The following is a 27,954-nucleotide window of genomic DNA, read 5'->3' on the forward strand; positions in this document are numbered from 1 at the left end:
GTGAAAAACCTACCTGCACTTAAGAAAATCAGCGCGGAAAAGAGAAAATCACCGCAGAGAAAACGCCATTGTTTTAGCCGAGCTGAAGACACGGCACCGGGTGCGGGAGGCCTTTCGGCCCGGGATAGAAGCGGAAGGCACTAGGGGAGGGGGACCGGGGGGGGGCGGCAGCATCACAGGGTCATGGCTGAGTATACAAAGAGACAAATCAAATTTTTTTTAAATTGGGCTCCTGGAATGCTTACACCTCTTATAAAAATAGAAGTTCTTGGGGAGAAAAAAAATCAGCAAATGACACAACAGGATAAATTCAGCGTCCCTCGTTACCCTGGCAACCTCAGTTTTTCGGCACAGACCTTAAGTTCCACCCACAGAGCTTAAGGATAATCTGGCGAAACTTGGAACTTTTTTTTTTGGCGCAGTTGGCTACCAAAAAATCGGATGTACCTCCAACTGCGCCAAAAGTCGGCATGTGGAAAAGTGGCCCCAACATCCTTGCTCTTGTATTCCATGCCTCGACTAATAAAGGCAAGTGTTACATTTGCCACCTTAACCACCTTACCTACCTCGCCTGCTACCTTCAGGGATCTGTGGACCTGCACTCCCAGGTCCCTTTGTTCCTCTACACTTCTCAGCGTCCTACTATTTAATGTGTATTCCCTTGCCTTGTTAGACCTCCCCAAATGCATTACCTCACACTTCTCAGGATTGAATTTAATTTGCCACTGTTCTGCCCACCTGACCCGTTCATTGATATCTTCCTGCAGTCCGCAGCTTTCTTCTTCATTATCAACCACACAGCCGTTTTTAGTGTCATCTGCAAACTTCTTTAATCATACCCCCAACATTCAAGTCCAAGTCATTGATATATACCACAAAAAGCAAGGGACCCAGCACTGAGCCCTGCGGAACCCCACTGGATACAGCCTTCCAGTCACAAAAACACCCATCGACCATTATCCTTTGCTTCCTGCCTCTCAGCCAATTTTGGATCCAACTTGCCACTTTGCCCTGGATCCCATGGCTTTTATTTTCGTGACCAGTCTGTCATGTGGAACCTTATCAAAAGCTTTGCTAAAATCCATATACACTACATCATACGCACTGCCCTCCTCTACCCTCCTGGTTACCTCGTCTCAAAATTTATTCAGGTTAGTCAGACACGACCTTCCCTTAACAAATCCTTGCTGACTGTCCTTGATTAATCCGTGTCTTTCCAATTGAAGATTTATCCTGTCCGAGGATTTTTTCCAATCATTTTCCCACCACTGAGGTTAGGCTAATTGCCTGTAATTACTCGGTCTATCCCTTTCTCCATTTTTAAACAAAGGTATAACATTAGCAGTCCTCCAGTCCTCTAGCACCACACCTGTAACCAGAGAGGACTGCAAAATGATGCTCAGAGCCTTTGCTATTTTTCCTCTCTTGCTTCTCAACATCCTGGGATACATTTCATCCGGGCCTGGGGATTTATCCACTTTCAAAGCTGCTAAGCCCCTTAATACTTCCTTTCTCACTATGTTTATCTCGTCTAATATTTCACACTCCTCATCCCTCATTGCAAAGTCTGCATCGCCGCTCTCTTTTGTGAAATGTTTTGAAGTCTGTCGATGTTTCTGCCGATTCTTACAGACGATAGATTATGAAAGTAAACTAGAAAGAAAAATAAAAACAGATAGTAAGAGTTTCTACAGGTATATAAAAAGGGAATGGCTAAAGTAAATGTTGGTCCCTTAAAGGATGATAAGGGGGAACAGGGAAATGGGAGAGACTTTGAACAAATATTTTGTATCGGTCTTCACGGTAGAATACACTAAAAACATCTCAATAATGGATAATCAAGGGGTTATAGGGAGGGAGGAACTTAAAACTATCACTCGGTAACATAATGAGACTAAAGATGGACAAGTCCCCTGAATCTGATGGCTTCATCCTAGGGTTTTAAAAGAAGTGGCTGCAGAGATAGTGGATGCATTGGTTGTAATTGACCAAAATTCCCTAGATTCTGGGGAGGTTCCAGCGGATTGGAAAACCGCAAATGTAACGCCCTTATTTAAAAAAGGAGGCGGACAGAAAGCAGGAAACTATAGACCAGTTAGCCTAACATCTGTGTTTGGGAAAATGCTGGAGTCCATTATTAAAGAAGCAGTAGCAGGACATTTGAAAAAGCATAATTCAGTCAGGCAGAACCAGCATGGATTTATGAAAGGGAAATAATGTTTGACAAATTTGCTGGAGTTCTTTGAGGATGTAACGAGCCAGGTGGATAAAGGGGAACCAGTGGATGTGGTGTATTTGGATTTCTAGAAGGCATTTGATAAGTTGTCACACAAAAGATTACTGCACAAGCTAAAAGTTCACTGGATTGGGGGTAATACATTAGCACGGATAAAGGATTGGCTAACTAACAGAAAACAAAGAGTCAGGATAAATGGGTCATTTTCTGGTTGGCAAACAGTAACTAGTGGGGTGCCGCAGGGATCGGTGCTGGGGCCTCAACTATTTACAATCTATATTAATGATTTCGATGAAGGGACCGAGTGTGATGTAGCCAAGTTTGCTGCTGATACAAAGATGGGTGGGAAAGTAAATTGTGAGGAGGACACCAAAAAATCTGCATAGGAATATATATAGACAGGCTAAGTGAGTGGGAAAAAATTTGGCAGCTGGAGTATAACATGGGAAATGTGAGGTTATCCACTTTGGCAGAAAAAATAAAAAAGCAAATTATTATTTAAATGGAGAAAAATTACAAAATGCTGCACTATAGGGACTTGGGTCCTTGTGCAAGAAACACAAAGTTAGTATGCAGGTACAGCAAGTAATCAGGAAGGCAAATGGAATGTTGGCCTTTATTGCAAGGGGGATAGAGTATAAAAGCAGAGAAGTCCTACTACAACTGTACAGGGTATTGGTGAGGCCACACCTAGAGAACTGCGTTCAGGTTAACTAGATTGATTCCTGAGAAGAAGGGGTTGATTTACGAAGATAGGTTGAGTAGGTTGGGCCTATACTCATTGGAGTTCAGAAGAATGAGAGGTGATCTTATTGAAACATCTTATTGAAAGGGGGGGGGGCTTGACAAGGTGGCTGCAGAGAGGATGTTTCCACTCGTGGGGGAATCTAGAACTAGGACGCATTATTTCAGAATGAAGGGCAGCCCATTTAAAACTGAGATGAGGAGAAATTTCTTCTCCGAGGGTTGTAAATCTGTGGAATTCTCTGCCCCAGAGAGCTGTGGAGGCTGAGTCATTGAATATATTTAAGGCGGAGATAGACAGATTTTTCAGCGATAAGGGAGTCAAGGGTTATGGAGAGCGGGCAGGGAAGTGGAGCTGAGTCCGTGATCAGATCAGTCATGATCTTATTGAATAGCGGAGCAGGCTCAAGGGGGCCAAATGGCCTACTCCTGTTCCTATTTCTTTGGTTATATACTTTGTAAGAACATTTCAGTGGTGCCAAACTTCCTTGTTGACTATTTTCCAGCCCTTTCCTCTGTCTTCCAAATTCAGTTACTACTTTTCCGATCATTCTGCAAGTTTATTAGTGTCCTCCTGTAATTTGTTGACTCTCCCCCTCTTCCCAACCCCCCAATTTGGTGTCAACTGCAAATTTAGAAATTATGTTTTTGATTCAAAATTCTAAATCATTAATTTTAATTGTGAACAGCAGTGGTCCCAGCACTGATCCTTGTGGAACACCACTACCCACCTTCTGCCACTGTGAATAGCTCCCCTTTACTCCCACTCTCTACGTTCTGTCTTGAAGCCAGCTCGCAATCAAGTCTGCTACTTGTCCTCTGACTCCGCACTCTGACTGTGTTTACCAGTCTATTATGGGGTACCTTATCGAAGGCCTTTTGAAAATCTATTTAAATTACATCAACTGCATTACCTTTGTCTACTCTCTCTCTCTTACCTCTTCGAAAAATTCAGTAAGGTCAGAGAATGCGGAGTCTTTACCCAGAGAGTGGTGAGAATGTGGAACTTTCTACCACAGGGAGTGGTTGAAATGAATAGTATAAATGCATTTAAGGGGAGACTAGACAAGCATATGAGAGAGAAAGGAATATAGGGTTAAACGCTGGCATGGACTGGTTGGGCTGAATGGCCTGTTTCTGTGCTGTATATTCTATGTAATAAGGTTGGTCAAGCAAAACTTTCCCTTATGAAATCCATGCTGACTATTCATTACTATATTTTTGGTTTATAGATTTTCTTCTATTTTCTCCTTTAGTAGGTATTCCACTATTTTTCCTACGACTGATGTTAAGCTGACTGGTCTATAATTCCCTGGACATGTTGACTTTTTGAGGAGACAACAAGGAGGGCCGATGAGGGTAGTGCATTTGATGTAGTGTATATGGATTTTAGTAAGGCTTTTGCTAAGGTCCCACATGGCAGATCCTTGGAATCCAGGGCAAAGTGGCAAGTTGGATCCAAAATTGGCTCAGAGGCAGGAAGCAAAGGGTTGATGGGTATTTTTGTGACTGGAAGGCTGTTTCCAGTGGGGTTCCGCAGGGCTCAGTACCAGGTCCCTTGCTTTTTGTGGTGTATATATCAATGATTTAGACTTGAATTTAGGGGGCATGATTAAAGAAGTTTGCAGATGATACAAAAATTGGCTGTGTGGTTAATAATGAAGAAGAAAGCTGTAGACTGCAGGAAGATATCAATGAGCTGGTCAGGTGGGCAGAACAGTGACAAATGGAATTCAATCCTGAGAAGTGTGAGGTAATGCTTTTGGGGAGGACTAACAAGGCAAGGGAATACACACTTAATTGGTAGGACACTGAGGTATAGCGGAACAAAAGGACCTTGGAGTGCATGTTCGTAGATCCCTGAAGGTAATAGGCCAGGTAGATAACGTGGTTAAGAAGGCATATGGAATACTTGCCTTTATTAGCCGAGGCATTAAATACAAGAGCAGGGAGGTTATGCTTCAACTGTATAAAACACTAGTTAGGTCACAGCTAGAGTACTGCGTGTAGTTCTGGTCACCACATTACAGGAAAGATGTGATTGCACTAGAGAAGGTACAGAAGAGATTTACAATGATGTTGCCTGGACTGGAGAATTTTAGCTATGAGGAAAGATTGGATAGGCTGTGTTTGTTTTCTTTGGAACAGAGGTGAAGGGAGACCTTATTGAGGTGTACAAAATTATGAGGGGCCAAGATAGAGTGGATAGAAAGGACCTATTTCCCTTAATAGAGGGGTCAACAACCAGGGGGCAGCGATTTTAAGTAATTGGTAGGAGATTTAGAGGGGATTTGAGGGGGAATATTTTCACCCAGAGTGCCTGAAAGGGTGGTAGAGGCAGAAACCCTTAACCACATTTAAAATGAACTTGGATGTTCACTTAAAGTGCCGTAACCTGCAAGGCTATGGACCGAGAGCTGGAAAGTGGGATTATGTGGAGAGCTCTTTTTCGGCCGGCGTGGATAAGATGGGCCGAAATGGCCTCCTTCTGTGCAGTAAATTTCTATGTTCTATCCCCCTTCTTAAATATAGGTATTACATTAGCTATCCACCAGTCCTCTGGCACTACACCTTTTTCTAACGAATTATTAATATGTGTAATGCCTCTACTATCTCTTCCCTAGATTCTTTTAAAATGCATAGATGCAATCCATCCGTTGCAGGGGTTTTATCCTCTTTGAGTTTGATTAGTTTATTTAACATATCCCAGCTTTTTATTTTAAATGTACTTATCTCATTACTAATCTCATTATCCAATGTCATGTCCACCTGTTGTCTCCCTGGTAAAGACTGAAGCATAATAATTATTCAATATTTCTACCATCTCTCTATCGTTACCTGTGGTATTATCCTGTCTAACCCTTAATGGCCCTATTCCCATCCCAACCTTCCCTATTTTTTTCAAAGATTTAATTTGCTTGTGTCTGGTGTTTTGGAGCTAATTTCATCACCTTACCCATACCATGATTGGGTCTGTCAACTCTTGGTCCAGACCAATGCCAGACAGGAGGAAGACTTTGCGTTTAAAATGTGCTAACAGTTAATGTACACATGGTCCATGTGATCCGCTGCACTGGTTTCAATCGCCTGAGTGGGTGGGAGAGGAATTTTTTAGATTCTTCATCTTTTTTTAATCAGCCCTGGATTTTTCTCGAACCTTTTTGCCTCTTCCAAGAGATGACATGGCTGCGAGGGATAGGAAATGTCTTGTCATGGTGTTGCAGGTGTAGTGGTGTTCCAAGCGTCACGAGTGTGGGACAGGCTCGATGAACCAGCTCTCCCCTACCTTCCCCGTCATTTTCACACGTTGCATAGTGTAGAGAACACCCCCAGTCCTTCATTGTTGCTGCGGGAGAGCAGAATCAGAAACCCATGAATGGAGCTGCTCACCCCACACGGTCGTTGTACCTGGCGCAGAACCTCAAACTGTTTGTAAACGTCATTTGCACCGTGTGTGGGCAGAAGGCCACGCCTACGTGCGTGCACGGTGGACGTCTCCAGAGCGCCCCTCCCTATTCTCCAGATGCCGACTGAATTTAAAATGGGATGGTAGACGGGCAACCCGCCCGCAAATATGACGGGTGATCACCCCACTTGCCTTCACGCGGTGATTCCATGGCACATGGCATTGGGGGCACCAGCGTGCCAGCTCGGGTGCACATGCCCCCAAATAGATTGGATAACCCAAGTGTGCCTTCTATACCTTTACACCGGGCGCACTTAATTTAATCTCCCTGACGAGGGTTTTTTTTTGCTCTACAGAAACTCGGACCGTCCTTTTCTGCTCTTCATGTCCTTCTTACCTGTCCACACAGCGCTATTTGCTTCTGAGGAATTTTTAGGAAAAAGCAAACACGGCTTGTATGGCGACAGCGTGGAGGAGCTGGACTGGAGCGTAGGTAGGTGTCTGCTGCTGTTGTATGTTACTGGGAAAGCTTTTGGCTCGTAGCTGCTTTATGCAAAGTTCATGGTAAACCTTAGCCTTGGTAGGTGACTAAAAGCAGTACGTAAGATGTTAAATGGTAAATCTGGCGCATTTACATCAGAAATCGGAGCAGGAGTTAGGGTATACGGCCCCTCGAGCCTCCTCCGGCATTTAATACGATCATGGCTGATCCGATCATGGACTCGGGTCCACTTCTCTGCCCGCTCCCCATAACCCCTTATTCCTTTATCGGTTAAAAATCTGTCTATCTCTGTCGTAAATTCATTCAGTTCTCTGAGGCAGAGAATTCCACAGACTTACAACCCTCTGAGAGAAGAAATTTCTCCTCATCTCTGTTTTAAATGAGCAGCCCTTTATTCTAAGATTATGCCCCCTAATTCTAGTCTCCCCCATCAGTGGAAACATCCTCTCTGCATCCACCTTGTCAAGCCCCCTCATAATCTTATACATTTTGACAAGATCACATTCTTCTGAATTCCAATGAGTAGAGGCCCAACCTACTCAACCTTTCCTCATAAGTCAACCCCCTCATCTCTGAAATCAACCTAGTGAACCTTCTCTGAACTGCCACCAAAGCAAGTATATTCTTTCGTAAATATGGAAACCAAAACTGCACGCAGTATTCCAGGTGTGGCCTCACCAATACCTGTTGATGTTTTATCCCCGTGCAAAAGAAGGAAGCCATTGCAATGAAAGAAACTAAGGTTTTGGCCTCCTTTGCCCCACCCAGAAGACCACTCCAAGTATCGATCACACTCTCTTTACATGAAGAAGGCCTTGCTGACATCTGTCCCAAACTGAACATTGAGTTTTAGCCCAGGGCCCCCTTATTCTGCTCTTTGCTCAACGTGAAGTTGCCTTATCCATGTATTAGTTCCCTTTTCACCAACTCTCGAGGCTGAAATGCAGCCCAGAATTTCCTTGGCGGTTCTCCTGCTGTACCCAAGTCTAAGGAGTTTTGGAAGATTGGGGCCAGAGCCTCTGCAATTTTCACCCTTGCTTCCCTCAGTAACCTAGGTTGCATCCCATCCAGACCGGGGGGATCGTTCTACTTTGTGCACTGCCAACCTTTTAAATACCCCCTCTTTATCCATTTTCATCATCTCTAATATCCACACGACCTCCTCCTTTACTGCTGCATTGGTGCATCCTCTTCTCTAGTTAAAATTGATGCAAATTACTTATTTTGTACCTCAACCATGCCCTCTGTCTCCACAAGAAGATCTCCTTTTTGGTCCCTAATCATCCCCACCCCTTCCTTTGACTACCTTTTTATGTTTCTAAAAAAAAACGTTTGGATTCCCTTTTATGTTAACTGCTCATACTGGCTCTGAGCCCCTCTTATTCCCTTCTTCAGATTTCCTCTGTACATTCTTTATTCAGCTTGGTTCTCCACTGTGTTACGAACCTTGCATTTGTCACAAGCCTGCTTTATCTGTTCCTTATCTTTAGTCATTCAGGGAGCTCTCGCTTTGGATGTCCTCTTTCACCCCCTCACCTCCCTTGTGTTGCTGTAAAGTTCCTAAATTGCTACGTGCTCAAGTAACGTCTGTCAGGTTCTTGTTGTTTTGAAGAGAAATGAAATACAAGTCTGTGATCGACGTGGCTCCAAGACTGTTACTTTTAATCAAAGCATTTTGGAAACCCTTAAGGCTGTGAGAAAAAGTATTAAGTGGTGTTTGCTGAACAATTGGCTCGAAGCATCCATGTTGCACGAGGAAGGCCTTCTAATCAATTTTTCTAAGAATTGCAGACAGCAGTAAAACACCCAGAACATTCTTGCCTCCGCTGAAAGCACCTTTTGTGTCAGTTCTTCATTTCCTTGTAAATCAAGTCAAATAGATTTTTTTTAAATCCTGTTTTTTAAAAGAAAATAGTAAATAACACTGGAAGCAATTGCAAATACAGGGTGAATCTCCCTTATCCGGAACCCTCGGGACCTGGCCTGTGCCGGATAAGGGATTTTGCTGGAATTCTCTGCCCAAGGAAGCAGTTGAATGTATTCAAGTCACAGATAGATAGATTTTTAACCAATAAGGGAATTAAGGGTTGCGGGGAGCTGAGTCCACGGCCAGATCAGCCATGATCTTTTTGAATAGCGGAGCAGGCTCGAGGGGCTAGATGGCCTACTCCTGTTCCTAATTCTTATGTTCTTATGAGGGGAGGTCACGTATTCTACCGTCTTTTACAACTCCCAGCCCCAGCCAGTCAACCCCGAGACAACTATCCCCGATGCTGCGATCCACCGTGTCCCCTTCCCTCCCCATGATCTCCAAGACTCATTGAAAGTAATGAAGAGGTATTTTCTTTTTGTTTGGCAGAGCACTGGGGGCAGTAGGGAGGGGAGGGGAGGAGCGGCCAGCCCAAGGACACGGCCCTACGGCAGCAGGGAGCGGAGGGGAGGTGTGGCAGCCCGAGGATACGGCCCACCGGCCCGACCTTGGCCAGGGCGCTGGAGGCAGGTCGATGGGACTCCGTGCAATTCGTGTACTGAGCCGGGATCGCGTTAAGAGCAGAGCCCGCCCAGCGTAGGCGGAGCTATGGCAGCTCTGTGGTTGCAAGAGTTCCCGGCATCGAGGAGAAGGATGGCAGCCAAGCTCGGCAAAGCGAAAAACTAGCCGGGGGATTTAAACATTTTTTTTAAAACTTTCATCAAGTTTTTATTTGTAATTTAATTCAAAATATAATTATTAGTAGTGCAGGTTGAGCCTCTCTTCCCGCCCACTCTGCCCCCTCCCCTCCCCCCACCGACTTGAATACCCAACCTCGAGGCCACTTAGACAATCAGTGCCTTCAGAATCGGACGGAGGAAGGAGTCTCCATCTTCTGAAGAGAAGAGAATATTGGTGAGTACGAAAAAAATTTATCTGCGCATGCATCTGGTGGCCGAAATGGTGCCGGACAAGGGGTGGTGCCGGATAAGAGAGTCCCGGATAAGAGAGGTTCAACCTTGTATTGCAATAAGCTGGGGGTATTACCGGCTCCAGTGTATTAATAATTGAGTCTGTTAATGTGAAGTGAATGCACTCAAACTATTAGCCCTCAATTTAAATCCAATCTTTCCCTTGTCTCCCAATATAATTACGGCAATGCAAAGAATTATTCACTAGTTAAGAGTTGTTATGACTTCACCATAGAGTTTAAGCACGGCATAATAGTTAGTCATTACTCTCTCAAACCTGGGGAGGAATGGGAATAGGGGTTCAAATGGTTCATCCCACTTATATTAATGATTTGGAAGGGACCGAGTGTGGAAGAAGGGACCGAGTGTAATGTAGCCAAGTTTGCTAACAAAAACAAATGGGAGGAAAAGCAATGTGTGCGGAAGGCACAAAACATTTGCAAAAGGACAGGTTAAGTGAGTGGGCAAAAATTTTGCAGATGGAGTGTAATGTTGGAAAGTGTGAGGTTATGCACTTTGGCAGAAAAAAATCAAAGAGCAAGTTATCATTTAAATGGAGAAAAATTGCAAAGTGCTGCAGTACAGCGGGACCTGGGGGTACTTGTGCATGAAACACAAAAGGTTAATATGCAGCAAGTGATCAGGAAGGTCAATAGAATCTTGGCCTTTATTGCAAAAGGGATGGAGTATAAAAACAGGGAAGTCTTGCTACAGTTATACAGGGTACTGGTGAGGCCACACCTAGAATACTGCATACAGTTTTGGTTTCCATATTTCAGAAAGGATATACTTGCTTTGGAGACAGTTGAGAGAAGGTTCACTCGGTTGATTCCGGAGATGAGGGGGTTGACTTATGAGGAAAGGTTGAGGAGGTTGGGCATCTACTCATTGGAATTCAGAAGAATGAAACACAAAAACATAGAAAATAGGTGCAGGAGTAGGCCTTTTGGCCCTTCGAGCCTGCACCACCATTCAATAAGATCATGGCTGATCATTCACCTCAGTACCCCTTTCCCACTTTCTCTCCATACCCCTTGATCCCTTTAGCCGTAAGGGCCATATCTAACTCCCTCTTGAATATATCCAATGAACTGGCATCAACAACTCTCTGCAGTAGGGAATTCCACACGTTAACAACTCTTGAGTGAAGAAGTTTCTCCTCATCTCAGTCCTAAATGGCTTACCTATTATCCTAAGACTGTGTCCCCTGGTTCTGGACTTTCCCAGCATCGGGAACATTCTTCCTGCATCTAACCTGTCCAGTCCCGTCAGAATTTTATATGTTTCTATGAGATCCCCTCTCATCCTTCCAAACGCCAGTGAATACAGGCCCAGTCGATCCAATCTCTCCTCATATGTCAGTCCTGCTATCCCTGGAATCAGTCTGGTGAACCTTCGCTGCACTCCCTCAATAGCAAGAATGTCTTTCCTCAGATTAGGAGACCAAAACTGAACACAATATTCCAGGTGGGGCCTCACCAAGGCCCTGTACAACTGCAGTAAGACTTCCCTGCTCCTATACTCAAATCCCCTAACTATGAAGGCCGACATACCATTTGCTTTCTTCACCGCCTGCTGTACCTGCATGCCAACTTTCAATGACTGTTGCACCTCCTCTTTTCCTAATCTTCCGCCATTCAGATAATCTGCATTCGTGTTTTTGCCCCCAAAGTGGATAACCTCACATTTATCCACATTATACTGCATCTGCCATGCATTTGCCCACTCCCCTAACCTGTTCAACTCACCCTGCAGCCTCTTGCCGTCCTCCTCACAGCTCATACCACCACCCAGCTTAGTGTCATCTGCAAACTTGGAGATATTACACTCAATTCCGTCATCTAAATCATTAATGTATATTGTAAATAGCTGGGGTCCCAGCACTGAGCCCTGCGGCACCCCACTAGTCACTGCCTGCCATTGTGAAAAGGACCCGTTTATCCCGACTCTCTGCTTCCTGTCTGCCAACTAGTTCTCTATCCACGTCAGTACATTACCCCGAATTTTGCACACCAATACACCACATCCACAGGTTCTCCCTGTCCACTCTACTAGTTACATCCTCAAAAAATTCCAGAAGATTTGTCAAGCATAATTTCTCTTTCATAAATCCATGCTGACTTGGACCGATCTTGTCACTGCTTTCCAAATGCGCTGCTATTTCATCTTTAATAATTGATTCCAACATTTTCCTCACTACTGATGTCAGGCTAACCGGTCTATAATTACCTGTTTTCTCTCCCTCCTTTTTTTAAAAAGTGGTGTTACATTAGCTACCCTCCAGTCCATAGGAACTGATCCAGTCAATAGACTGTTGGAAAATGATCACCAATGCATCCACTATTTCTCGGGCCACTTCCTTAAGTACTCTGGGATGCAGACTATCAGGCCCCGGGCATTTATCGGCCTTCAATCCCATCAATTTCCCTAACACAATTTCCCGCCTAATAAGGATTTCCTTCAGTTCCTCCTTCTCACGAGACCCTCTGTCCCCTAGTATTTCCAGAAGGTTATTTGTGTCTTCCTTCGTGAAGACAGAACCCAAGTATTTGTTCAACTGGTTTGCCATTTCTTTGATCCCATTATAAATTCACCTGAATCTGACTGCAAGGGACATAAGTTTGTCTTCACTAATCTTTTTCTCTTCACACATCTATAGAAGCTTTTGCAGTCAGTTTTTCTGTTCCCAGCAAGCTTACTCTCATACTCTATTTTCTCCCTCCGAATTAAACCCTTTGTCTTCCTCTGCTGAATTCTAAATTTCTCCCAGTCCTCAGGTTTGCTGCTTTTTCTGGCCAATTTATATGCCTCTTCCTTGGATTTAACACTATCCTTAATTTCCCTTGTTAGCCACGGTTGAGCCACCTTCCCCGTTCTATTTTTACTCCAGACAGGGATGTACAATTGCTGAAGTTCATCCATGTGATCTTTAAATGTTTGCCATTGCCTATCCACCGTCAACCTTTTAAGTGTCATTTGCCAGTCTATTCGAGTCAATTCACGTCTCATACCATCGAAGTTACCTTTCCTTAAGTTCAGGACCCTAGTCTCTGAATTAACTGAATTTTACCATATTATGGTCACTCTTCCCCAATTTCCTTTCTCATTACACATCACCCAGTCTAGGATGGACAGCCCTCTAGTTGGTTCCTCGACATATTGGTCTAGAAAATCATCCCTAATACACTCCAGAAATCCTCCTGCACCGTATTGCTACCAGTTTGGTTAACCCAATCTATATGTAGATTAAAGTCGCCCATGATACCTTTATTGCACGCATTGCTAATTTCTTGTTTGATGCTGTCCCCAACCTCACTACTACTGTTTGGTGGTCTGTACACAACTCTAACTCACGTTTTCTGCCCCTTGGTATTCCGCAGCTTCACCCATACAGATTCCGCATCATCCAAGCTAATGTCCTTCCTTACTATTGCGTTTAACCAGCAACGCTACCCCACCTCCTTTTCCTTTCTGTCTATCCTTCCTGAGAAGTGATCTTATCGAAACGTATAAGATTACGAGGGAGGTTGACAAAGTAGATGCAGAGAGGATGTTTTCACTGATGGGGGAGACTAGAACTTGGAATAGGGGGCTGCCCATCTAGAACTGAGATGAAGAGGAATTTCAACTGAGAATTGTGAATCTGTGGAATTTGCTGCCTCAGAGCTGAGGAAGCTGTGTCATTGAGTAGATTAAGACAGAGATAGACAGTTTCTTAACCGATAAGGGGTTATGGGGAGCGGGAAGGGAAGTGGACCTGAGTCCATGATCAGATCCGCCATGATCGTATTAAATGGCGGAGCAGGTTCGAGGGGCCAAATGACATACTCCTGCTCCTATTTCTTATGTTCTATCCCCAAAGTTGTCCCTTTGACTATAGTTGTCTATTATAAAATATCAAACTCTTAGAATCTGTCCTCGCACCACCAATGCATGAAGCTTCAGAAGTATCGCGAGGGGGTGGCCATAACATGAGAAATAGGAGCAGGAGTGGGCCATTTGGCCCCTCGAGGCTGCTCCACCATTCAATAAGATCATGGCTGATCTGATCTTGACCTCAACTCCACTTCCCTGCCCGCTCTCCATAACCTTTCACTCCCTTATCTTTCAAAAATTTGTCTGTACTGAAGGTGGAGATATTCAGTGACCCAGCCTTCACAGCTCTCTGGGTTGGAAAATTCCACACATTTATGACCCTCAGAGGAAATTCCTCCTCATCTCCTTTTTAAATGGGTGGCCCCTTATTCTGAAACTATGCCCCCTAGTTCTAGATTCCCCACAAGGGGAAACATCCTCTCTGCATCTACCCTGTCAAGCCCCCTCATAATCTTATGTTTCAATAAGATCACCTCTCATTCTTCTGAATTCCAATGAGTATAGGCCCAACCTGCTCAACCTTTCCCCATAAGGCAACTCCTTCATCTCAGGATTCAACTGAGTGAACCTTCTCTGAACTGCCTCCAATGCAGAATATCCCTCCTTTTAAATAAGGAAACCAAAACTGTATGTAGTGCTCTAGGTGTGGTCTCACCAATTCCCTGTACAGTTGTAACAGGCCTTCCCTACTGTAATACTCCATCCCCCTTGCAATAAAGGCCAACATTCCATTTGCCTTCCTGATTACTTACGAAGCATATTACGGAAAGACAGTTGTAATGGTCAGGTCATGAAAGTTTAAGCTAATTGGCAAAAGAACCAGAGGTGATGCGAGGTGAATTTTTTTCCGCAGTGAGTTATGATCTGCAACCTGCCTGAGGGCGGCGGAAGCAGATTCAATAGTCATTTTCAAAAAGGAATTCGATATATGCTTGAAAGGGGAAAAAAATTGCAGTGCTCTGGGGAAAGAGCTGCAGAGTGGGACTAATTGGATAGCTCTTTCAATGAGCACGATGGTCCGAATGGTCTTCTGTGCTATGAGTATACGGCCCCGATATTGGTGGCCTTACCGCTCACTGCCGCCGAGTTTTGCTTCCGGTCTCCTCTCTCTGCCAGTTTCCGCTTGGGCTGGAGCAGGCGGGAGGACAATACCGCCGGGAACCGCCCGCTGACGGCTGCTGGCGGCCAAGTACCCGAAGTGACCTCCCACCCGCCGAGCTGCCAGATTGCTGTGGGCAGGAGTCTGTGCCAGCAGGGGGAAGGACGCTGCGTGGAGGCAGGTCTAACCCTGACAGTAAGTACGAAGACCTGCAAAAACAGGTTATTGAACATCTTTAACATTCTTTTTTTTTTTTTTTACAGTGACTTACCTGGATGGGGTCCCTTGCTGTTTTTCTTTTGGTAATGGCTTTTACTTTTCAGAAGTCCGCCCCCCCCCCCCCCCACCTCGGGCCCGACTCCATCCTCGGTGGCACTTGGGTTTAAAGATTAAGAGCTGCCGCCCAGATTGATGGCATAAGCCGTTATTTTGCCACCAGGCGGTACTGCCACCTCTTTTAGAGGGATCTTCCTGGCAAAGTACCGCCCGGGCTCTTGGGGTGGCGGGGGGCGGGGGGAGCCTTGGGTTTCACCAATTTCGGGCCCGTACATGACTGAAGATTGGTACTATCGGAATGGAATGGAATGGGAATACTGTGTGGAGAGCCAAATATGATGGTGCGTGTGTATAATGTTGTAAAATATCTAAAAACTGTTCCATCAGATGAGGTTTTGTGCTTGGGCAGATTTTGATGAGTTATTTGGCGGAGTTTCAACTCCTGGCATTGTCAATGAAATGATCCACTTGAAAGTTGAATAACTTTGACAAAATTATGCCCTGTATTTTTTTTTTTGTAAGTGTAAATGTTTTTTTTTTTATATTCAGCATTCCGTTGCCAGAGCTTCAGTCGGTTGGCATTAATAATTTAAATGTAGATTTGTTTCAACTGTGCTGAGTATGTTCTGAAGAGAAAAAAAATCTGAAGTGTTGATGTAATCGCAGGGAGACTGCTGCCCCAGTCATGCAGCAGTTTTGATCACACCTTCTATTATTGATGTTCTCTTGTCAATGAACCTCTTGGAGGAGGCTCTATCATGTGATTTTTGAGGCTGTAGATTAAATCTTATTGCAGGAAAACTCACTTAAAACACTGTGATGGCCTTGTTACAATCCCACTTAACAAGCATAAGATCTGTATTCCACTGCCAAGCATCTTGGGTTTGCAAGTCAACTGTATTTGCATTAAACATCGTGGTTGCAACTTTGTGACGAGAGAGCACCGTTCAGTACCATTTTTATGCACCCACAACTCATCTGAGCCATAGCGATAATGGCCTCGTCAGGGGCATATTCCAGGTGCTCCATATAACGGACAGGTGTATCTCTGATGACCTAGTTCCTGGTATTACATTACTATTTGAGTCCTCCTTTGGATGGTTCCTCCTACATACGCTCAAGAAGCTCAACACCATCCAGGACAAAGCAGCCCGCTTAATTGGCAGCCCATCCACCACCTTCAACACTCACTCCCTCCACCACCGGCGCACCGTGGCTGCAGTGTGCACCATCTGCAAGATGCACTGCAGCAACTCGCCAAGGCTTCTTTGGCAGCACCTCCCAAACCCACGGCCTCTACCATCAGGGCAGCAGGCGCATGGGAGCACCACCACTTCTAATCTCCCCTCCACACCATCCTAACTTGGAAATATATCGCCGTTCCTTGTTTGTCGCTGGGTCAAAATCCTGGATCTCCCTCTCTAACAGCGCTGTGGGAGTACCTTCATCACACGGACTGCAGCGGTTCAAGAAGGTGGCTCACCTCCACCTTCTCAAGGGGCAATTAGGGATGGGCAATAAATGCCGGCCTTGCCAGCGACGCCCACATCCCATGAATGAATTTTTTAAAAATACTCTCTGGTAGTTCACGACCACAAGACGTCCCAAAGCACTTTACAGCCGATGAAATACTTTTGAAGTGTAGTTACTGTTATAATGTAGAAAGCGAGGCAGCCAATTTGCGCACAGCGAGTTCCCACAAACAGCAATGAAATAATGACCAGATAATCTGTTTTTGTTACATTGGTTGAGGGATAAATATTGGCCAGGACACTGGAGAACACCCCTACTCTTCTTCGAAATAGTAGCAGAGTGCTACCACTGAGCCCCGGCTGATACTTAAGGAGTGGGTCTACAGGTTCTACATAAGAACATAAGAAATAGGAACAGGCGTAGGCCATACGGCCCCTGGAACCTGCACTACCATTCAATACGATCATGGCTGATCTGACCGTGGACTCAGCTTAATTTCCCTGCCTACTCCCATAACCCCTTATATCTTTATCATTCAAGAAACTGTCTATTTCTGTCTTAAATTTATTCAATATCCTTGCTTCCACAGCTCTCTGAGACAGCGAATTCCACAGATTTACAACCCTCAGAAGAAATTTCTCCTCTTCTCAGTGTTAAATGGGTGGCCCCTTATTCTAAGATCATGCCTCTAGTTCTAGTCTCCCCCATCAGTGGAAACATCCTCTCTGCATTCACCTTGTCAAGCCCCCTCATAATCTTATACGTTGCAATAAGATCACCTCTCATTCTTCTGAATTCCAATGAGTAGAGGTCAACCTCCTCAACCTTTCCTCATACGTCAACCCCCTCATCTTCGGGATCAACCTAGTGAACCTTCTCGGAACTGCCTCCAAAGCAAGTATATCCTTTCGTAAATATAGAAACCAAAACTGCACGCAGTATTCCAGGTGTGGCCTCACCAATACCCTGTATAGCTGTAGCAAGACTTCCCTGCTTTTATATTCCATCCCCTTTGCAATAAAGGCCAAGATTCCATTGGCCTTCCTGATCACTTGCTGTACCTGCATACTATCCTTTTGTGTTTCATGCACAAGTACCCCCAGGTCCTGCTGTACTGCAGCACTTTGTAATCTTTCTCCATTTAAATAATAACTTACTCTTTGATTTCTGATTGAGTCAAGGTCACAATGGGGTAGATTTTAAACTTGCTGCCTGCATTGCCAATTGGCTGACCAAATTAGAAGCTGTCTGATTTAGTTTCCATTGACTTCACCCAGCATTGCACCTGGTTTCAATGGGAATTAAACTGGAGCAGCACTGATGCATCTGAAACCCTGGGTGACTTCAGCATGTCTCGTCCCCTCTCATCTCAGTGTTAAGCAACAAAAACCACGGAAACTTGCCAAAAAAATAAGACGCGCTTTGCTTTTAGGAGGTGCAACCTCGCTTTAAATAGGTGCCGTGCCCATTGGAAATCTCGCCCATCTAATGACAAACGTGTGCTCACCAGTGCGATTCAAATGATCGCCCATTCCAACATGGCAGCACTCTCTCAGTAATTCACAAGTGTCAAGTACTGGAGTAGGGCTTCAGAGACACCTTGCATTGATATCATAGAATGATAGAATAGTGCAGCACGCAAGGAGGCCATTCGGCCCATTGCATCTACGCCAGCTCTTTCGAAGAGCAATCCAGTTAGTCCCACTTCCCCGCTCTATCCCCAGTTTCCTGCAGTTTTTTTTTTAATCACCTTAAATGAGGGTTGTAAATCTCTGGAATTCGCTGCCTCAGAGAGCTGTGGAAGCTGGGACATTGAATAAAATTAAGACCGAGATAGACAGTTTCTTAACCGATAAGGGAATAGGGGGTTATTGGGAGCGGGCGGGGAAGTGGACCTGAGTCCATGATCGGATCAGCCATGATCGTATTAAATGGTGGAGCAGACTCGAGGGGCCGTATGGCTTATTCCTGCTCCTATTTCTTATGTTCTAAATCTGCGCCTTCTAGTTATTGATCCTTAAGCCAGTAGAAACAGTTTCTCTTTATTTACTCCCATCTAAACCTTTTATGATTTTAAACACTTCTATAAAATCTCCTTTGAGTCTTCTTTGCTCTAAGGAGAACAACCCCAGTTTCTCCAGTCTATCTACGTAACTGTAATCCCTTATCCCTGGAACCATTCTAGTAAATCTCTTCTATACCCTCTCCAAAGCCTTCACATCCTTCCAAAAGTGCGGTGCACAGAATTGGGCCCACTACTCTAGCTGGGGCCAAACTAGTGTTTTATAGGTTTAGTATAACTTACTGGCTTTTGTATTCTCTGCCTCTATTTATAAAGCCCAGGATCCCATATGCTTTATTAAATGCTTTGTTAACCTGTTCTGTCACCTTCAGATTTGTGCACAAATGCCCCCTGGTCTCTCTGTTCTTGCATCCCCTTTAAACTTGTACCATTTAGTGCATATGGTCTCTTATTCTTCCTATTGAAATGTTTCGCCTGTCATACTTTTCTGCGTTGAATTTCATCTGCCATGTGTTCCCCCCCCCCCCACCCCCTCCCCATTCCACTACCCTGTCTGTGTCCTCTTGATGTCTATTACTATCTTCTCCACTGTTTACTACACTTCCAAGTTTTGTGTCATCTGCATATTTTGAAATCGTGCCCTGTACCCCCAAGTCCAAGTCAATAATGTACATCAAAACCAGCAGTGGTCCTAGTACTGAGTATTAGGCAGTCCTTCACCCAGAGAATTGTGAACCTGTGGAATTCTCTACCACAGAAAGTGGTTGAGGCCAGTTCGTTAGATATATTCAAAAGGGAGTTAGATGTGGCCCTTATGGCTAAAGGGATCAAGGGGTATGGAGAGAAAGCAGGAATGGGGTACTGAAGTTGCATGATCAGCCATGATCATATTGAATGGTGGTGCAGGCTCGAAGGGCCGAATGGCCTGCTCCTGCACCTATTTTCTATGTTTCTATGTGACCCGCTTCCACACCAAAAAAAGATGAGTTCATGGATGTTTCAATGAGGGACCTGACATTCTAGGTCCCAAGCTACATCTTGAAGAGTGGAACATGCCTGTGCGTGAATTCTTTTAATGCGTGGTGGCGTTGCACACCAGCCACCACACGGGCTTGACACAGCAAAGCCTTGGTCCAGTGGCAAGGGTTAACCAAGACAACTGGAGACCAAGCCATCCCTAGGCCCCTAGTACTGAACCCTAGCGAACACCACTGTGTACCTCCCTCCAGACTGAACAATAACATTCACCACAAGCAATGTCGCGGGGCTGCACAGCGCTCTACGGATCCTGAGCAGCTAGCTTGTCGGCTTTTCAATAAGGAAAACTGCGCATGCGCATTATTTTGAATGGCCCGCGTGGCCCTTTAATTCTGTCCAACACTTTAGGACATGGGGGCTTTGGAGAGGGTACAGAAGAGATTTACTAGAATGGTTCCAGGCATGAGGGATTTGAGTTAGGTGGATAGACTGGAGAAGCTAGGGTTGTTCTCCTTAAGGGCCCCAAGCAAAATCGCAGGGAACAGTGACCACAACTGTTTTCTATCCCTGAGCCAATTTTGTATCCATGCTACTACTGCCCTTTTATCCCTTGGGCTTCAATTTTGATAAGCCTATTGCTTATCATTGGATCTCAGGACATCACAAAGTGCTTCCCAGCCAATAATGACTTTTTGAAGAGTCGCTACTGTTGTTTGTTAGGCAAATGTGGTGACTGATTTGCACACAGCAAGGTCCTGCAAATACCACTGATATGAATAACTAATGTTTCTTGGTGGTGTGGGCTGAGGGACGAATGTTGCTCGGGGCACCCGGAAAACAGCCCTGTTACTTTTCAAAATAGTGCCGCGGAATCTTTTACATCCACCTGAGAGTGTAGACGGGGGCCTCGGTTTAACGTCTCATCCGAAAGACGGCACCTCCGATAGTGCAGAACTCCCTCAGTACTGCGCTGGAGTGTAGGCCTAGATTCTGTGCTCAAGTTCCTGGAGTGGGACTTGTGCCCACATCCTTCTGACTCGAGGGGCAAGAACGCTACCACCAGGCCATGCTGAACCCGGCTTCTCCGCTAATGAGGCAACAACCCTAAGAGCTGCCATTTTAACACCTCCAGCCCCATAACATTCAAACAAGACGAACTCCAGTAAGAAATGCATGTGCAGATAGAACAACTTGCATTTATATAGCTCCTTTTTAACGTAGTAAAACATCCCAAGGCACTTCATGGAAGAATCATCGTACAAAATTTGACACCGGATAAAAGTAACCAAGGTGCCTGGATGTCTTGGGCGCAGTTGCCAGGGCTTGTGGGTCACGTTTATCCAACAGACCCTAATTTGGGCACGCCACAGACCAACACAAACTGGATGCAGGGAACACCTGACCATGCAGGCCCGAGGAGCGTAGGACTGTTCTAGAGTAGGAAACCCAGTAGCCAACGTGCTCACGGCAAGCTCTCTCAAACAGAAATGACCAGACAACCTCTTAGCGAGGTTGAGGGATAAATATTGGCCGGGACACCAAGGAGATCTTCCCTACTCTTCTTTGGAAAAAGTACCAGGGGATCCTTTACCGAGAGAGCAGACGGGGCCTCGGTTTAACATCTCATCCGAAAGACAGCATCTCCGACAGTGCAGTGCTCCCTCAGCACAGCACTGGGAGTGTCAGCCGAGGTTTTGATGCTCCATTCTCTAGTGTGGGACTTGAACCCACGACCTTCTGACTCCAAGATGGGAGTGCTACCCACTGAAGTGGTGGATTGTGTCAGCAGCCCCAAAATTCATCTGGGACTAGAATCATTTTTTGATGAAAGTGATTAAGGGTCTAAGAGAGATGATGGGATGTCTTTATCCTCAGGACCCAAGAGAGGGCTAGCAGTGGTCATTCCGTACTGTAGATTTTGAAAGATAGTCACTTTGATACTAAATGGAGAGAAAGACAGCAGATGCTGGGATTGGAAAACTCTCACCGGTGCAGAAGGAGATACTTGTCTGAGGTTGGAGGTTAAAATGTTAAACTTTACTTTACCTGGAGTGTTCCTATTCAGGACCATCAAAAGGGGAGCATGAGTCTGCCATTCAGCCCCTTGGGCCTGCTCCGCCTTTTAATTGGAACATAGCTGATCTGTAACCCAACTCCATTTGCTTTAGCTCCATATCTCTTGATACCTTTACCTAACAAAAAAGCTATCAATCTCAGTCTTGAATGCTGCAAATGTCCCAGCAGCCACACAATTGGGGTAAGGAAATCCAGATTTCTACCACCCTTTGTGTGAAAAAGTGCGTCCTAGTATCCCTCCTAAATGGTCCAGCTCTAATTTTAAGATTACGCCCCTCGTTCTTGATTTTCCCCCATCGGAGGAAATAGTTTCTCTGTATCTACCCTATCCTACATATGCTACATTTACTCACGAAGCCGTGAAGTGGTGGTGGTGGGAGGGGTGGAAGGACGGTGGGAGGTCCGGGCTGTAGTGTCCGATCCTGTTCTGCAGTCGCTGACTGACATATGTCCAATGCACTTGCGTTTTGAAATTTCAGGACAAATCTTGGCTTCATTGGAAAGGCTCAACCTAAGCAACCGGACTCTGGTTTACTTCACCTCTGACCAAGGATCCCATCTTGAGGAGATCTCTGAGAGCGGGGAGGTCCACGGGGGGTGGAATGGCATCTACAAGGGTGAGTGAGCGTCACCGAGATGGTATGAACAACTAAATCTCTGTGTGTTTTTACCCGTTTGAGAGTCACTGCAGATGGGACGACATGGTGTGATGGGAATATTTATTCTGCTCCTGGCCCACACTGCTTCCTCCGATGTCTGCCCTATTCTCCGGAAGGTGATGCTGGGCGCCAGCTACTTCCATTACCTCAGCCACATGGCCATTCTTTTGTGAGACTGATCTCCCCGGCCCTACCTCAGCCCATCTGCTGCCATATTTATGAAAGGATATACTTGCTTTGGAGGCAGTTCCGAGAAGGTTCACTAGGTTGATCCCGGGGATGAGGGGGTTGACTTATGAGGAAAGGTTGAGTAGGTTGGGCCTCTACTCATTGGAATTCAGAAGAATGAGAGGTGATCTTATCGAAACGTATAAGATTATGAGGGGGCTTGACAAGGTGGATGCAGAGAGGATGTTTCCACTGATGGGGGAGACTAGAACTAGAGGGCATGATCTTAGAATAAGGGGCTGCCCATTTAAAACAGAGATGAGGAGGAATTTCTTCTGAGGATTGTAAATCTGTGGAATTCTGGGACAGAGATGGACAGTTTCTTAATTGATACGGGCATAATGGGTTATGGGAGCAGGCAGGAAAGTGGACCTGAGTCTATGAATCGGATCAGCCATGATCATATTAAATGGCGAAGGAGGCTCGAGGGGCCGTGTGGCCTACTCCTGCTCCTATTTCGTATGTTCTTAAATCCTCATTTCTGCTTTTTGTTACCTGCAGACGCTTGCACCCTCTGTAAACTGGAGTTTATCTAAAACTCTTGCCTCCCGTATCCTAACTCACACCAAGTCCCTCTCGCCCTTCACTCCGCCCCCCCCCCCCCCTGCCCGGTGCTCGCTGGCCTACATTGGCTCCCGGTCTGGCAACACCTCTTTATTTTTTCTTTTTAATTCTCTTCCTTGTTTTCAAATCCCTCCATGGCCCCGCCCCTCCCTGTCACTGTAACCTCCTCCAGCTCTGCAACCGTCCAATTTCTCTGCACTCTTCCAATTCTGGCCTCTTGCACTTCCATGATTTTTATCACATCACCATTGATGACCGTGCCTTCAGCTGCCTAGGCCCTAACCTCTGGAACCCCCTCCCTAAACCTCTCCGCCTCTCTCCCATGCTCTGCTCCTTTAGAACAGTACTTAAAACCTACCTCATCTGCCTTAACTTATTTTTTTGTGGCTCAGTGTCATATTTATCTGTTTTGTCTTGTACCATTGTTGCAATGTGTCTTGGGACGTTTTACGACGTTAAAGGTGCTACATAAATAAAAGTTGATATTATTATATATTATTATTATTTGTCCTAATATCGCTATGTGGCTTGGTGTCATCCTATTTTGTCTTGTAACATCCCTGTGAAAGGCCTTGGGTCATTTTACTACATTAAAGGTGCCATAGAAACATAGAAAATAGGTGCAGGAGTAGGCCATTCAGCCCTTCGAGCCTGCACCACCATTCAATATGATCATGGCTGATCATGCAACTTCAGTACTGCCATTTCTGCTTTCCCTCCATACCCCTTGATCCCTTTAGCCGTAAGGGCCACATCTAACTCCCTTTTGAGTATATCTAACGAACTGGCCCCAACAACTCTCTGCGGTAGAGAATGCCACAGGTTCACAATTCTCTGAGTGAAGAAGTTTCTCCATCTTGGTCCTAAATGGCTTAAGCCTTATCCTTAGACTGTGACCCCTGGTTCTGGACTTCCCCAATATCGGGAACATTCTTTCTGCATCTAACCTGTCCAATCCTGTCAGAATTTTATATGTTTCAATGAGATCCCTTCTCATTCTTCTAAATTCCAGTGAATATAAGCCTAGTCGATCCAGACTTTCTTCATATGTCAGTCCTGCCATCCCGGGAATCAGGCTGGTGAACCTTTGCTGCACTCCCTCAATAGCAAGAATGTCCTTCCTCAGATTAGGAGACCAAAACTGCACACAATACTCCAGGTGTGGCCTCACCAAGGCCCTGTACAACTGCAGCAAGTCCTCCCTGCTCCTGTACTCAAATCCTCTCGCTATGAAGGCCAAAATGTCATTTGCCTATGTAATACTATATAAATGCAAGTTGTTGTTGCAAGTTGTTGTTGCACTGTGGAGGGCATCACAGCCACAGCGATTCTGTCCTCCCCTGACATTCACAATATGTGTGCTCTCCATCAGGTAGTTACTGGCTAGTGTTTGAGTATGAGCCTTGTTGATATTTTTTCTCTTTTTTTTAATTTCCCCTATCTGCCAACCTGGGTCATGAAGACCAATTGTAAATGCCCTTGCTCCTCAGCCAGCTGTCTGACCAGCACAGAAGCGAGTCATCGTGCTTAAGGGTCTCCAAACCCAAGCTGCTGAGAAATTCATAAGTTGAGATTTTGCTTGCCTGAAATGGAAGCCACACGCTCACTCCCCAACGCCTCACTTACCTACGTTCAGAAAACACAAAGCTAAGGCCTGGGGTCCTCTCCAAGTGCGAACAGGTGTAGCACAGGGGTTTAACCAGTTAAAACTGCACAGCTTACCAGTAAAAAGCACCGCCCATTGGTGTTCGTGGTCTTCGAACCAAGCTTGACACCAGAGACCCTGCTCACCTCCCATCTCTCCCGCACCTTCAAGCCGCTCTTTGGGCAAATGAGCCCTTGCTGAGTACATAATGGGTAACAGGAGCTCCTCAGGAGCGGCATGAGTGCACCATACAATGCGTGAGTGCCGTGCCACCTTCCTCTTGACCACAGCGTGGCCACCGACCGTTGCACCATACCCAGTTCCACCAGGCGGCGTTAGAGCTTGAGCAGCAGTGGCTCGGCTTTTTGCAGTCCAATCTTGCTTGGTGCTGAACCCTGGATATGATGCATATTCTCATGTCTGATCTCCAGGTAACGCTTTCCAGTAAGTGTCATCCCAAGTCTTGCGTGTCCTCATCCGCTTTCAGCGTGATGGATGGACCTATGGAGAACAGCCACAGCAGGCTGGTCACTCACTGTCTGACACCCAAGAATTCTGGGCATGCGTGCATATTTAAAGAAAGACTTGCATTCACTTCGCGTATTTCACCACCTCCAAGATGTCCCGAAGCATTTCGACAACCAGTGAAGTACTTTTGAAGTGTAACCACTGTTGTAATGTAGAAAATGCAGCAGCCTGTTTGTGCACTGCAAGATCCCACAAACAGTAATGAAATAGATAAAAGCACTTCATAGCCAACGGATGCCCTGAGGTCATGAAAGGCACTTTATAATTGCAAGTCTTTCTTTAAATACGCGTTCATGCAAACAATTCGCAACTATCAAACAGAGAGGGAGACCAGCCTGCTTTGGTTTTCTATGAAGACCCAGGCACAAATACATGCGTGCAATGAATTGGGGAGGGGGGGCGGTTTCACGTCCTGGGAAGGGGAGTCGAAGGTGTAGAGGGGCAGGAAAAGTTTCTTTAATTTCCTTTTTTTTGTTAAGTTGAGAAAGCTGAGCGAGGAGCCGATGGGCAAATAGCGTGGGAGAAAAGATGAGATAAATGGAGAGGCAGTTGGTGGCACTGAGCTTGAGTTTTTGAAGCCTGCAGATGGGGCAAGGGAGAAAAGACTCGCGGAGGTACGGAGTGCTGCAGTTTTGACATCTAGAAGGAAAAAAACAATTGCATCGAATTTACAGCACAGAAACCGGGCATTCAGCCCAACTGATCTATACCAGTGTTTATGCTCCACACGAGCCTCCTCCCACCCTACTTCTTTTAATCCTATTGGGATATCCTTCCTTTCCTTTTTCCCTCCAGCTTTCCCTTAAATGCATCTATGTTATTCGCCTCAACTGTTCCATGTGGTAACAAGGTCCACATTCTCACCACACTCTGGGTAAGGAAGTTTCTCCTGAATTCCTTACTGGATTTATTAGTGATTATCTTATATATGTGACCTCTAGTTTTGGATCCCCCACAAGTGGAACATCTTCTCTACGTCTACCCTATCAAATCCCTTTATGATTTTAAAGAGCTCTGTTAGGTGACCCCCTCAGCCTTATCTTTTCTCGAGAAAACAGACCCAGCCTGTTCCATCTTTCCTGACATTTATAATCTCTCCATTCTGGTATCATCCTTGTAAATCTTTCTGTACCTTCTTCAGTGACTATATCCTTTTCGTAATATGGAGATCCAAACTGTGCGCTGCATTCTAAATGTGGTCTAACCAATGTTCTCTACAAGTTTAATGTAACTTCTCTGCTTTTCAGTTCTATTCCTCTCACAATGAACCCCTGTGCTTTGTTTGCTTTTTTATGGCCTTGTCAACCTACATTGCTACTTTTAATGATTTGTGAATCTGCATCCCTAGATCACCTTGCTCCTCTAACATCATCATCATCATAGGCAGTCCCTCGGAATCGAGGAAGACTTGCTTCCACTCCTAAAGTGAGTCCTTAGATGGCTGAACAGTCCAATACGAGAGCCACACTCCCTGTCACAGGTGGGACAGACACTGAAATTCTTATTTCCAAGGAGTATGAGGCCACCTTATTCCTCTTGCCAAAACGCAACCCCTCACATTTATTATATTGAAATTCATTTGGTGTTCACGTTCCCATTCTGAAAGTTTAACGACAACGACGACAAAGAATTTGATACCGAGCCGCACAAGTAGAAATTAGCGCAGGTGACCAAAAGCTTGGTCAAAGAGGTAGGTTTTAAGGAGCATGAAGGCGGAAAGAGAGGCGGAGAGGTTTAGGCAGGGAGTTCCAGAGCTAGGCAACAGAAGGCACGGCCACCTGAGCGATTTATAATCAGGGATGCTCAAGAGGGCAGAATTAGAGGAGCGCAGAGTTGGAGGGCCGGGGGGGGGGGGGGGGGGGGCTGCGTATGACCAGCAGCAGCAAGGTGCTGTTCAGAGATCCGAAGCTGGACAGCAGAGCGGGGAGTTGCAGCTCACTGGAGGCACTACCCGTGACACAGGATGTACAGGCAGAGACTGAGTTTCCTTGACGAGTCATAAGAAATAGGAGCAGGAGTAGGCCACCTGATCCCTCGAGCCTGCTCTGCCATTCAATAAGATCATGGCTGATCTGATCATGGGCTTAGCTCCACTTCCCTGCCCGCTCCCCATAACTTTTCACTCCCTTACCGCTCAAAAATCTGTCTATCTCCGCCTTAAATATATTCAATGACCCAGCCTCCACAGCCCTCTGCGGTAGAGAAGTCCATAGATTTACAACCCTCTGAGGAAATTCCTCCTCATCTCAGTTTTAAATGGGCGACCCTTTATTCTGAAGCTATGCCCCCGAATTCTAGATTCCCCCACGAGGGGAAACATCCTCTCTGCATCTACCTTGTCGAGCCCCATCATTATCTTGTATGTCTCAATAAGATCACCTCTCATTCTTCTGAACTCCAATGAGTGAGTAGGGGCCTAACCTGCTCCACCGTTCTTCATAAGTCAACTCCTTCATCACAGGTATCAACCAAGTGAACCTTCACAACAGAAAGTTGTTGAGGCCAATTCACTAAATATATTCAAAAAGGAGTTAGATGAGGTCCTTACTACTAGGGGGATCAAGGGGTATGGCGAGAAAGCAGGAATGGGGTACTGAAGTTGCATGTTCAGCCATGAACTCATTGAATGGCGGTGCAGGCTAGAAGGGCCGAATGGCCTACTCCTGCACCTATTTTCTATGTTTCTATGTTTCACTGAACT

The 27,954-nt window shown here is 45.5% G+C and overlaps 1 protein-coding gene across 2 annotated transcripts in view; it reads left to right on the plus strand.

The window, feature by feature from the left end:
- sts (steroid sulfatase (microsomal), isozyme S) overlaps positions 1-27,954 on the plus strand; it is a 112,982-nt gene that overhangs the window by 59,797 nt on the left and 25,231 nt on the right. For both annotated transcript variants that reach the window (XM_070892534.1, XM_070892535.1), the window contains exons 6-7: positions 6,743-6,879; positions 22,109-22,246. In XM_070892534.1, the coding sequence (XP_070748635.1) occupies positions 6,743-6,879; positions 22,109-22,246 (275 nt within the window). The remainder of the gene's footprint in view (positions 1-6,742; positions 6,880-22,108; positions 22,247-27,954) is intronic.

Source organism: Pristiophorus japonicus, chromosome 10 (genome assembly GCF_044704955.1).
Source record: "Pristiophorus japonicus isolate sPriJap1 chromosome 10, sPriJap1.hap1, whole genome shotgun sequence".
NCBI lineage: Eukaryota > Metazoa > Chordata > Chondrichthyes > Pristiophoridae > Pristiophorus > Pristiophorus japonicus.